The sequence below is a fragment of the Lygodium microphyllum genome, chromosome 2, assembly GCF_053477565.2.
Source record: "Lygodium microphyllum isolate KBCC chromosome 2, Lygodium_microphyllum_v1.1.10, whole genome shotgun sequence".
Classification (NCBI taxonomy): Eukaryota; Viridiplantae; Streptophyta; class Polypodiopsida; order Schizaeales; family Lygodiaceae; genus Lygodium; species Lygodium microphyllum.
This window is the reverse complement of record NC_141136.1, coordinates 141,025,434-141,038,704: the sequence shown is the minus strand read 5'-3', so window position 1 is coordinate 141,038,704 and position 13,271 is coordinate 141,025,434. Positions and strand designations below refer to the sequence as shown.

At 38.3% G+C, this 13,271-nt stretch overlaps 1 protein-coding gene across 1 annotated transcript; it reads right to left on the bottom strand.

Annotated features, from left to right (window-relative positions):
• Positions 1–3,021: 3,021 nt before the first annotated feature.
• Positions 3,022–5,530, bottom strand: GRXS17 (thioredoxin family protein). The gene is made up of 3 exons (XM_087699356.1): positions 5,178–5,530; positions 4,104–4,178; positions 3,022–3,832 (listed from the first exon to the last, which is right to left on the bottom strand). The coding sequence occupies exons 1-3, from the start codon at positions 5,337–5,339 to the stop codon at positions 3,041–3,043; spliced, it is 1,029 nt and encodes a 342-aa protein (XP_087555482.1). The 5' UTR covers positions 5,340–5,530; the 3' UTR covers positions 3,022–3,040.
• Positions 5,531–13,271: the final 7,741 nt, after the last annotated feature.

Here is a 13,271-nt window from a genome sequence, read left to right as displayed (position 1 = left end):
AAAGCAATTGCTAATGGTCTAGGGAAGCATATCTAGTTTAGCTATGGGATGTCCCTCACACTAATGGGAATATGTAAGTATTTTTTCTCTATTAATATAAACTTCACTTTTTTAAAGCTCCATTACAATGGGACAATGTTAGTATGCACTATGTACTAGGTGCTACAATGATAGTATGTGCTACATACTAGGTGCTACAATGATCAACCATAGAGTATTTTCAGTATGCACTCGCATAGTAGGTGTTGCTTCAAAATTTGCAATCACGAAGAGGTTATTGTGCATTCAAAGACATTACAAAAAGAATACTAGATATTAGAATGTGTTAACAAAGTTGGAATGTCCAAATACCAAGGTTTATATTGGAATGTGATAAGTACTAATTGCTCATTACAATGGGTTTAGGGCTATGCTAGTTATTAGAATGCACTAAGTACCAGTTGTTACAATAGAGTTCATGCATGAAGTGATGATAAAATGTCCCAAGTATTAAATTTTGCAAAGCATGAAAGTTCATGAGAAATATAGGCAATGCTAAAAGGTGTTACATAGTTTAATGTATATATTTGAAGTGATACAAGAGAGTCAATGCATGAAGATAGCTCTTATTAGATTGTGCAAATTCACACAAAGTACGAAGTGTTTATTAGGATGAACTAGTAGTGTTAGAATGTGCAAAGTCATTAAGTTTTCATTACAACTAGTTTCGTAATTTTGGTAGGTATGAAGTATCAAGTGTTCATTGTAATGAGTTTGGTTTTGTTGAAATATATTAAAAACTAAGTGCAAAATAATGATACATCAACTATTGAAACCTAAACCAACTAAAATGTGTTAGTACTACCCTTGAAATCAAAGCACTTCAGGATTTTCTCCTATGAATAAAGATAGTTTGATTATGTATAAACCTAAGGTCCCTAGTAACAAGAAAAGGTTTAGGGATTGAACAATGTTGGAATCTCTCCTTCAAGGGCACTACCTACAAAGGAATGTTGGAATCTCTCCTTCAAGGGCACGACCTACAAAGGAAAGTCTGCCTGGCAACCATTCTAATAACTTGATTCTTTTCCATGGCTTAAGCAAGAAGATAATTGATTTCATTGTGTAAAACAACTTACTATGTTAAAATTTTGGAACAAATTAAATTATAACTACAAGATCAAAGTTTTATGCTTTGGAAAGATACCTAATGTCATTTTCAAAAACTTATTGAAAAATAATGATACATCAACTTTTGAAGCCTAAACCAACTAAAATGTGTTAGTACTAACCTTGAAATCAAAGCACTTGGGAAATTTCTCCAATGATTAAAGATGGTTTGATTATGTATAAACCTAAGGAGAAAAAGTTAAAGGATTGGACAAATGTTGGAATCTCTCATTCAAGGGCTCGACCTACCTACATAAGAAAGAGTCTACCTCGCAACCATTCTAATAACTTGATTCTTTTCCATGGTTTACACAAGAAGATAATTGATTTCATTGTGTAGAACAACTTACTATATTAAAATATTGGAGCAAATTAAATCATCGTAACTCCAAGATCAAAGTTTTATGCTTTGGAAAGATATCTAATGTTGTTTACTACACAATGTTCCATTTACACAATTTGGAGCTCTCCACAGAGTTATAAACATTTTATTACCAACAACAACAAAACGTTTCCAATTTGAACTATTTGTATTTATTTCATTAGAGGACTTTGAAATTTTAAGGCCCACTTTTTAGGGCCAAAATAGCTTGTCATGTAAGAAAGGCCTAACCTTAAGAAGTATGATTTCAGTAGAATAAGCAACATGCACATCTTTCACTCGGTTGTCATATGCATATTCTCATTCATAACCCTCTTGAGCCTCCCACCATTCGTGGTGTGTATGTATGTCCACCAACATGAGGTGTATTTCATGCAAATTTCCATTGTAAAGGTTCTATGATTTCCAATGGCTACAATAGGCCATGGCCACGACAAGAGGATGAAATTTAGCTGTGGCATGACTATGGCTTGGTCATGTCTTGGTGTATTTTGTCTTGGACCACAATTTCTTGTAAGAAAATAGTGTTTCTTTACAGACACTCTGTGTGTGTGTGTGTGTGTGCGTGCATGCACGTGTGTGTGTGTGTGTGTGTGTGTGCGTGCGTGCGTGCGCGTGCACGAGTGTGTGTGCATGCATGTGCACAGATGTCTGTTAAATGAACAGCAGGTTTTCTGATATCCATGGCTGCTTTGCAGTGTTTCAAAAGCAGAATGGCAACACCACATTGCAGGGAGGTTGATGTCTCTCCCTATAGTGTCACCAATCTGGTGGTTTCTGGTTTCCAAAAACCACCCATGCCACATTATTGTGACTACACATGAGTATGTGCACCAAAAACTGTAATGGTACGTCCTAATTTTTGCACTGAATTACTACATTACCCTTCTCGGCTCATCATCTGCCTCAAGCTGCACTAGCTATGGCAGTGATACATAAGGTTGATACAAACTCAAGGGATTCCTTTCAACAGAAAAACCAAGAATCAAACCGGCATCAATGCATACTTTTCCCTCTAAACTAGAGCTGTTTGTGTATCCTTCCACAAAAGTGAGAGGAAAATATAACTTTACATTCACATGTATGACCAATTTAGATTTCGAACTTGACAGTAATAATGATCTCACAATGCTATTTGGGTCAAAACAAGATCAATGAGCAACACTGGATTGAGGCAAATTTGATGAAAGACTCATTATAACAGCACTACTTGACTTTTTGCGGCACTGGTTTGAACCAATCAATAAACTATAAACAGGATCAATAAGAAAAACAGCCACCCAACCAAACAGGACATTTAGAAAACCCTTGTTATCATGCCTAAGCTGAACATGCTTGATACCTCAATGGCAATATTACAAACACCCTATACATTGCCCTGATCACATAGATGGAGGTAATCCATTTGCAACAATTCCTTGTATCTTACCTGTCCAGTATACGTACATTTTTCCATCTATAAATTATGCACGGTCCAAGAACAACAAAAATCATTCAAATAACTTTCTGTTAAGATAATGCAGACTTGAGTTCACCGCTCTCTTTCATCTCAAGGATAATATCGCAGCCCCCTATAAGTTCACCCTTGTGGTAAAGCTGTGGATATGTTGGCCAGTTTGAATAAGCTTTCAGGCCCTGCCTTATTTCCTCATTTGTCAAAATGTCAAAGCTACCAAAGCCCACACCATCATCCCTCAAAGCTTGTACAACCTTCAAGCTGAACCCACAACGAGGAGCATCTGGTGTACCCTTCATGAAGAGCATAGTGGGAGATGAGTTGATTAACTTTTTTAGCTTGTCCTCAAGGCTTTCTTTGGGCAACAAGCCTTTCTCTGCCAGTACTTCCTTTAGTTCTCCGCTCTTGTGCATTTCAGTTACTATGTCACAGCCACCAATAAATTCATTTGCCACATATAGCTGAGGATAGGTTGGCCAATTAGAGAATGACTTCAAGCCTTGTCTCACCTCATCATCTCTCAATATATCAAAACTTCCATAGTCCACACCCAACTCATTCAAAATGTCCACCACCCTGCGGCTGAACCCACATCTTGGTTCTTGTGGATTTCCTTTCATGAACAACAGAACTGGCTTAGATGCAATTATAGATTCCAACCTGTTCTTAATAGAGTCACCATTGTCTACAGGCTCTGCCACCTTAGTTCCATTGGCAGATGCTGCAGTTTCAGCAGTTCCACTGAGTGAATTGGTTGGAGAACCTTGTGGGCCTGCCAGTTTAACCACTTTCTTGGCCAACTCTGCTGGATTGGCTCCCTCAAGCTTATCAACAACTGCCCCGTCCTGCATACATAACCCACCACTAAAATTTATCCCCCCTGCAAAAAAAAACTGCTCCAGCTTCACAGGAATCCCCAGCACCCAAAACTAAGCTTCAGAACATAGCTTTATCTTATATCTCTGTTTTGAGTTGGCAAACAGCCAAAATAGATTTGCATGAACATAAAAACTTTTGAACAAATTACGAACCCCTGGAAAAAGGTATCTGGCAGTGCTTGCAGTGCCTTCTGAGACGTTTGACAGGGGCATAAATTAGGGTTAGCAGAGCAAGTACCTTGATGAACACAAAGAATGGTACAGCCGAGACTTCATAGAGCCCTGATATGTCAGGCACTTCTTCTGCTTCAACCTTCAAACAAAAGGAACAAATTAAGACCCAGATTACTCTTCTGACATCCAGCCAAACTAGTTCACGAATGGATACAGACTACCATCTGCAACTGAGTTATGCAACTTAATAATATAAGTTTTTTCTTAATCACTATTTATGATTGTGAGGTAGGGGTCCACTCAGATACAATTTGCTGATAAAATATGAGATTCTTTCATCATTAACAACAGATATCAAAGCCTCATGCAGATTGATAGAAAATAAACTCGTTTTTTCACAGCATTTGAAGTTCAGCTTTGGCAAGTCATCATGTCTCTGACACACTGCAGTCACTTTCTTCAAAAAAATCTAGTATCAGTTTCATAAAATCAACTGAAACGCAGCTTTCTTTGGTCTACAACATACCACATCAATGATGAAATGAGAGGTACACCACGGAACTATCAGCAGACACAAACAAACAATAAAATACCAATCACAGCAAGGAACAAGGAAGTGCTTGTTTTAGTCATATGCTGATGACTTTGGACTGGGTAACCCTACAGATCACCTAAAAGGACAATAAACATGGTCCCGCGTTTTCCACACACACAAGCAAAAGGCGAAAGTTGTCATTCATTGACTGCAGGCTCGACGCTCTCTCTTATGGACAAAACCTGTTTCTGGACAACCACCGTTAAGATACAAGTGATGCCTGCCACACCCAGGCGTTTCTATTCTTGCTTCATAACCCCATTGACAGAAATCCTTCAGATACACCTGAGGCCTGCCATACAAGGATCTTTACGTTTCGCCTTGCCATACTAGGCACTATCCAATGTTTCCTTGACAGCCCAGCATTAATAACTTGACGTTCAGAAAATTCACAGCCAAAAACCCCAAACATGAAACACCTCTACACAGTTGCTATTTGGACAACACATCTTAGTGGCTGATCCATTGTTCTTTGTGTGTTGTTTTCGAGACGCAGATGTTTCAAAGAACAAACAATAGATAAGAGGAAAAGAGGAAACTTACCCTGAAGAAATGTATGCGGGGGTTGTCTTCGCAGAGCTGCTGGAAGACAAGGTCCATCTGAGCCGAGGCAGCGCACCACGAGGCCCAGAAGTGCAGACAGGCGGGGTTGCCATCTTTGAGACCTGTGTCGAGCTCCGCTTTGCTTCTCAAATCCTGAGCCATCTATCCCCCCCCCCTCTCTCTCTCTCTCTCTCTCTCTCTCTCTCTCTCTCTCTCTGTGTCTGTGTCTGGTTTCTTTTATTTTTTAAACACGCACCCTGTCAAGCTGTATCTCAAAATCGTCGCGGAAGCCATTTCCCTTTCTCCTCCTCTCTTTATAATACTTAATAAAAAGGATCCCTCTCGCGCACACTCTGCTTCTCTACCTATATATATATATATATAGGAGAGAGAGAGTGTGTGTGTTTCCTATACGGAGCATTCTCTCCACATCGAGTCAAAGCACTTGGTCACATGGATTGAAACCCACTTAAAAATCTCACTTTGTAGCATTTACTCCTATGGCATTTTTTATTCTTATTCGATAAACAAGTGAGCATGTAGGGGTAAGAAGGCCAATCATGGTATAGCTTAAGTTGCTTCACTCTCCACAATCTAAGGCACATTGGTAGTTATGCACATAGGTTAACACAATGTCAACTGCATTGCTCTCCACAATTCAAGGCACATAGCTCTTGTCATTATAGAACACAGGGAGGAGATTCTCCTAGTGATGGGATCAACGGCCCAAGAGTTACATGTGCATCTTGATGCGGTTCAATAACCCAAGCATCTAACAAGCCCTACTGCACCTAGGTTTTAAACCCACAACCACCTCATTCATAGCCTAATCCCCTGTTCACTACACTCTACTTTCTTGTGGAAACTTTTAGCCCCTTCCAAAGCTCAAGTCATCACATCACACAAGGGTTACCACTTTTGCATGGATTACTCTTTTTGGCATGTGGAAGAAGGATATGTGCCTTCAAAAATGTGTAGGAGAGTCTCGAGTTGTTAGTCCATCATTAGGAGAATCTCTCGTTGCAACCTATGTTGACAAGGGAACATAGGCCACTATGAGAAATTGTTACTCCAATAGGTCTCCTACCCTAGTTAAAGCCATGGATCTTGCCTTGTTTTTGCTCGAGGTGCCAAGGCTAGTAGCTTCTATCCTTTGTTTAAATTTGGGTATGTTAACCGCATATTGGTTATCACTAACTTACCGTATGCATCTTTATGGCATCGTTGCCTTGGGCACATGTCTTTGAAAGGAATGAAAGTCTTGACTTGTTTGCAATATCTCCTGCTTCTTGATTACTTGCACTTTGATTCATGTGATCATTGTCTTTATGGCAAGTAGACTCGTAACTCGCATAAGAAGTCTAGCTCCATGCACATGGGTGAGCCTCTAGCTCTTGTGCATACCAATGTATGTGGTCCCATGCCCTGTTAGTAGCATGATCACTTTCTATGGCACGACCCTGTGTGTGTGTGTGTGTGTGTGTGTGTGTGTGTGTGTGTGTGTGTGTGTGTGTGTGTGTGCACCTATGTGTGTGTGGGGCATGTTCACTCACTACAGCATGATCATATGAACAACTTTTGAACTATGAACACTCGTGGGATGACTAGGTCCCTTGTTATTACTTTTATCTTGTTGGTGCTATTCAATTGGCAACACCTAGTTGTTGTTATCTAATGGATATCCATCATGGTTCATTTATAAGTAGAGGAGGAATTACTTCATGGCTCAATGGCCCCTACCACACGTAATGTATTGGTGTAAGGCTATCATCAACACATAAATATGAGGCTTCAAATGCCTACATTTGGCTACCTTCATGTTCTTGGCACCTATGCAAGAGAATATATGTATCATCAAAGTCATTTCGCTCCACTTTGACCACTTTGAGACCTTATTGAACACGAAATTCCCACTTTGTGTAATAACACTGATCAAGCTTTGAAAGCTCAACTTGTAGAGCATGTCAATGGAAATCACACATTATATAAGTTCCTATATTGTCCACTACTAGGCACTACATTGCAAAAGTTAGCATGATGCACCTTTAGAATAATTTAGCCAATGTTTCTTTATGTAACTAAGAAATTAAAAACCAAATTGATCATTGAAGTATTATTATCTTCATGTAGCATTTTTATTCTTTTAATAGGCCACACATCACTTAGACCCATTATAAACTTGCCTACCCGACGGTTTTTCTATTGACCACAACTAGTCAAAAGGAAGGGTGCGACCTAAAGTAGATGTCAAAATTCTTACAACTCATTCTACTCTTTGATTCTTCTAGAATACTTGAGCCAACTAGCTTTGTATCAATAGTAATTTGATGGACTAATGAATTTTATCATGGGCTACCTTTATTTGGATTGGAAAACAAGGGCCATATGAAACGCTCAAACAACATACCCCTCTTTTTTTGGAGAAATGTAAGATTTTGGAGTATACCTAGTTCCAAAAAGGAAAGGGAAAACAAACTTTGGACATATTGAAACAATGTTCAAAAGTTTGGCTTTTGGACATTATTTGCATGGCCTTTTCATGTCACACTTGATTATTTAGTTTGTGTGCATTGCTTAGATGTTGAAGTTTTATTGCTCTCGATCGTGTGATAAAAAGATAAACGTGTAGCTATAGACCATCCACATCGGACATATTTTGGTTTAGCCATAAACATAAGAATGCTTGTAAACTCTTAAAAACATGTGAATTGTTGTTTTGTAAAGGGAACTTATTTTGGGAATCCAATTCTCTAGCACAAATTTAAATACAAAAGTCCCAAATCTTGCTATAAGAAAACTCAACTTGCTAAGATTGTTAATGCAAGTGGGCCACATGCCAAAAGTGCATACATGAACATTAATGCAAGAGAGCAACTAATGAGACACACCAATATATGAGATACCTCCCATCCCCATTATCATGTAGGTGATGTTTTTGTCCAAAATGTGTTCTAAAAACCAAACTAGACATTAAACTAAATATGAGCTCACCACCCAAGCATAATCTTAATTACAAGTTTTTCCTCTTTTTGTGTAAGTGATTGGTCACATTGGGACAACTACTTGGCACTCCTTAACACACTTGCAATACAAACAAAATATCTTAGGAAAATCTTGCATTTCTCAAAACTTTAAGTTTAAGGAATTTAGGATGATCTTAGCTTTATCAAGATCCATTTACATACCTCACCCATCTTACACATGATGTGACATAGCTATGATCCTTCCATAGCAGATAATTCATAAGTGGACTTCTCTTAGTCAAATGCCTTTTAGAAATGCTCTTAGAGTTCAATTTTGAATTTACTAAATGTAAGCATGTCATCAAGAGAGGCATGTTGTTAGAATGATGGGATACTCATATGAACATGTACTCAAAGAATATCTAGGAAGACAATATCTAGATATTTAGAAGAACTAGATAAGAAAGATCTAGAATATGTGGAGGATACTTCAATAAGAGGACCTACCATATCCACAACTTTCCTGTATATATGTGTGCACTCTCAACTATTGAAATGCAAGTGAGCAATACAAGTGTGTGATTCATTCTTCATCTCATTATTACATTGTCTCTCTCTCTCTCTTTCTCTCACCATCATTTCCACTACATGGTATCAGAGCACAGCAAGCTCCTGATGGCCTAGCATCCTCCATCATTTGCAACCTTAGAGCCAAACCTAGGTTAATGGATTCTTGCATGTATCTTAAAACTCACCTCATCCAATTGTTGCATTGCCTAGTTTAATGCACTCATGATAGCTTTCTCGTTGGACGAGCACTAGTCTACATCTTGGTTTTCTCAATCATTGAGTTTGCATCACATTATTGAGAGGTTTTCTTCATCACAAAGTTGCTTCTATATTAAGAGCTTCAAAGGAGGAGTTTCTATTAAGCAATAACAAGGTTTCCACATCAATGACAAAGTGTTTTTCATTGCAAAGATTTAGAACAAAGATTTCATCCTAAGGAGGTCTACTTCAAAGAGTATTTATGCATCAAGTTTGAATATTTCGTATCTATCTTGGAGTACAATGTGGTAATATTCATTAGTTGCTTGGTAAGAAGAGCTTCACAAAGACAATATTTTCACAAACATTGAAGTATTTTATCGAGCTAGTAATATCATTATATGCGGTTGCTATCTCTTCAACCTTGGTCAAATCTACTATATTTGAGAAAGAGATCCTCATCATCTATTCATCAAGTGGAAATAAGATCTATACCCACCATAAAGCCCAAAAATCTTATCCTCGTCCTTATCTTCTCTCCTCTCCGCCTAATATCACCTACTCTTATGCTCTTCATCTCTCTTCTCACCTACCGTATCATTTTAGCTCTCTCCTTCCTTTATGCTCAACTACATTTGTCTTATTACTTTATATTGAGAGAGAGAGAGAGAGACAGAGAGAGAGAGAGGCAGAGAGAGAGAGAGAGAGAGAGAGAGAGAGAGAGAGAGAGAGAGAGAGAGAGAGAGAGAGAGAGAGAGAGAGAGAGAGAGAGAGAGAGAGAGAGAGAGAGAGAGAGATTGCTTATTCACCTACTTTCTTCTTCTTTTATCCCACCCACATTGAGAGAGATTCTTTACTTGACTAAGGGTTACGTTCAAAACCTTAAGAAGCTCATCAGATGCATTAATCAAGACAAACAACCACACCAAAATAGCCATTAGCAACACCATTTAGTGGCAATCTACTACCACGTATCAACTCAAACTCCAACAACTTTTGTTCTATCATAGTCAACAAGTGAGTATCTACAAGCACAGCTAGTGTGAAAAGAGGCATCACGTGCATCATTCAACCCATTATAGGTAGCTCATCTAGCGCTTGATCGACACCAACATCATCTCCAGTTCAACCATCAATCCTTCATTAGCAAATTTGGCATCCTCTGCCTCTAGTCAATGGCATTCAGCTTCTAAAAAATGGCAGCATCTTAGAAGTTGCCACATTAGCAAACTTCATGGTCAAATACACTCTAGCTTGGAAGTAATTAGTCTAGTCCCAATCACTGTAGAAGGTCCATTGCATACGTGGCAAGTGTATCAACCCAATCATTTGCATTCAACTTGACTAGCTCCACACTTCACCATCTCAATCAACGTTCACAAGCATCATTCCATAGCATTAGCATTAATTTCATGACATCTAGCTCATGTGATCAATGGTTGCCTTTTAGAATTGCAGTAGAGACCCAATCATCACTAACTTAGCAAGTAAGAAACCCAACTTCACCAACATACAAGGTAGCCAATACTCTCCAAGCTCCAACTCAACATTTGACAACTTGGCATCTTGTGCACATGACACATCACAAAGGCCTCCGTGCAAGTATACTTAGTAGCTCACCAATCTACAATTTATAGTAGAAGATGCCAACTCTTCATTAGCTCTAGAGCTCACTACATTAGTGTCGTCAATGTAGCACCACTTCTTAAGTGGAAAGCTCCACAACTAGTCATCCAACTCACGTCGTCTTCATCTGCACAACCCAAGGTGACATCTATAGCAACTTCCTCATTAGGACAATTAGCTACATTATCAGTGCCACATTCAGTGGCTCCACCATCACTTCAACAATAATAATTGTGCTAATAGATTTTCTATTCAACAAAGAATCCCATATCATCATTGGTGCTAGATCGATTCAAGTTAGCAATCTTCAAGCAGTCAAATCAGTGTAGTCTCATGGCATATATGAGAATAATAATCAGCAGGCTCAACCTACATCATCAACATGCCATCATAGGTGAAGCTCCAACACTCCATTGTAGCCACCTCATCAATGACAATCATGGAATCAACAGGCAGATCCATGACTCATACACTCAGCAACATCAAGTGTAGTTAGCACTACATTAGTACCAAATCATCAATAAAACTCAATGTCATCTCTACCCACAACCATCAAATAGATAAGGTTTTAAAAGTCCTTGGCCTTACTAAACTTTATTGAGGTTTTGAAATCTTATTGTTATCTTAGTTGGCCCCCATCCACACCAAGTATTTAATCCCTTGTTCACATGCTCTTTCACACCTCCACTACCACCTCTTGTATCCTCAATAACTTATGCACACATAATATAATAGGAATCTTTGAAGGACTAAGAAGCACATAGTAGTGGCAAGATTTATTGTTAGTGTCACTATTCATTTGTGGACCCATCATTGATTCATTGGGATATTCTCTCCACTTCTTGTATCTTGTCCACATCATAGCCTTCTCTCTTATCTTATACTTGCCAGATAATATCATGCAACCCATGTGTTCTATCCTTGCATCCTCATTAAGTCCATTGTTCACTCTCTCATGTCAACTAATAGACTACATAGAAAATTCTTTGATGGACAACCCAAATTCTTTACCAAATGAAGGCCCCTCACATCCACCTTCCTCTCATGACTCTTCCATTTTGCGTTCTCATCCATCCAAGCATGTTCTATCTCTCTTCGTTACTGTCAATACCACAATGATTCTTACCCCTATTAGCCTCTCCTCTTGAATCCTGAAATAGAAGGCTCTATCATAATCTCAATTGGAAGAACCATTGAAGAAGGGGATGCCCTTCGTACCCTACATCTTGAGGCCCAAGAAGGCATTGTCCACAGTCTCTCTATTGGATTGTCCTTCAAGACTTTTGGATGGTGCTTTAGTGGTAAGAAGATGGCAAAACCTCATCACTCTATTAGTTAACAACGTGGATACACCCACCATTCCTCATCAACTCTTATTGGATACTTCTACCAACCTTCAAGGTCACTCCCTTATCAGGTACATCACTTCCACTTTCCTTACATCTCTAAGTACTATCATATTTCCTTATGTTTTTTACTCCACATATACTCACTGTCTAAACTCCACTTCAATCTCAATATCATATCTTGGTCCTTATCTTCCATATTCTCTATATGCTTAATATCCTTATCATTTTATGGTCACACACACACTCCACTTCTATCATGTGCCATAATCTCTTAACCAAATGCAATTACACACACTCTTGTCTTCCTCCTACACATTTTGGGATTCACATCAAAATCATATCTCCTTGATTTACTCATTATCACATCACTACTTCTCAATGTGCAATCCTAAATCCCTACATATGACCTTATCCTACCATCAAATTCCATCCATATTATGTTTATTTCTCTTCCATCAACTTGAATCTATCAAATTACCATTTCTTTCTACCCTACCCTATCCAACCATCCACATAGTTACCTTCCTCCTGTAATCATATTGCTCTAATTATGTACCCAAATTTCAATCATCATTGTATCTTATATGGCAACACATTGACAATCCCAAGTACTTTCTCTTCCATTTTTTTCTCAATCTCATTATGAAGTGTTCTACCACTTACCTTACCCAAATCATCATCTACAAATTGTATCTTTCTCAAATCTACCAACTATCTTGGCTTTCCAAAGTAGGGGAAAGGAATGGATAAAGTACAAAGAAATGCATGAGCACATTGGTACAAACTACTTCATAAAAATAAAAGAGCCCACTAACACTAAGTATGCTATTATTAAAGATGTGATACTCAACTCGTGGAGTCCTCTCAAAGAAAATATTCTTGAAATTCCTTATCAATCACTCGCTATTCTACAGTTATGTACTCTTTAGCAACCTTTCAAAACATCAAGTCTCACAATCACCTCATCAATCTCTCTTGCTATGATATCTAGTCACATTGGGATCATATCTCCATCTACAAACATGCTCTCGCCATTGTTTCACTCCACCACTATCAAGTTTAAATTGCAATACATCTTCTATCTACATGATGAGCTCCTCTCTTATCAAGTCTATCATGAAGCAAACTATGGTGATTACTCTTTATCAAGGTATCCATCAACCAAAGCCTAAAGATCTTCATCATCAACTTACATCCCTTAAATCATTGCAAGTGAAGATTGATGTTTTTCTTCTACAACAACAAGGACAAGGTCTCATGCTATACTCATCATTGTAATCTTACTATTCTTGTAGCCAAGGCATAAAGTCTTTGTACTACAAAAGAAAATCCTACTTTCTTTTGAGAAAGGAGGAAGAATGTTAGAAGATATTGTTAACCTTTTCTAG

Coding starts and splice junctions, on each gene's coding strand:
- GRXS17 (XM_087699356.1), bottom strand. CDS start 5,339: ATGGCTCAGGATTTGAGAAGCAAAGCGGAGCTCGACACAGGTCTCAAA. Junction 4,179..5,177: donor CCCGCATACATTTCTTCAGG/GTAAGTTTCCTC, acceptor TTTTGTTTGAAG/GTTGAAGCAGAAGAAGTGCC. Junction 3,833..4,103: donor CATTCTTTGTGTTCATCAAG/GTACTTGCTCTG, acceptor TTATGTATGCAG/GACGGGGCAGTTGTTGATAA.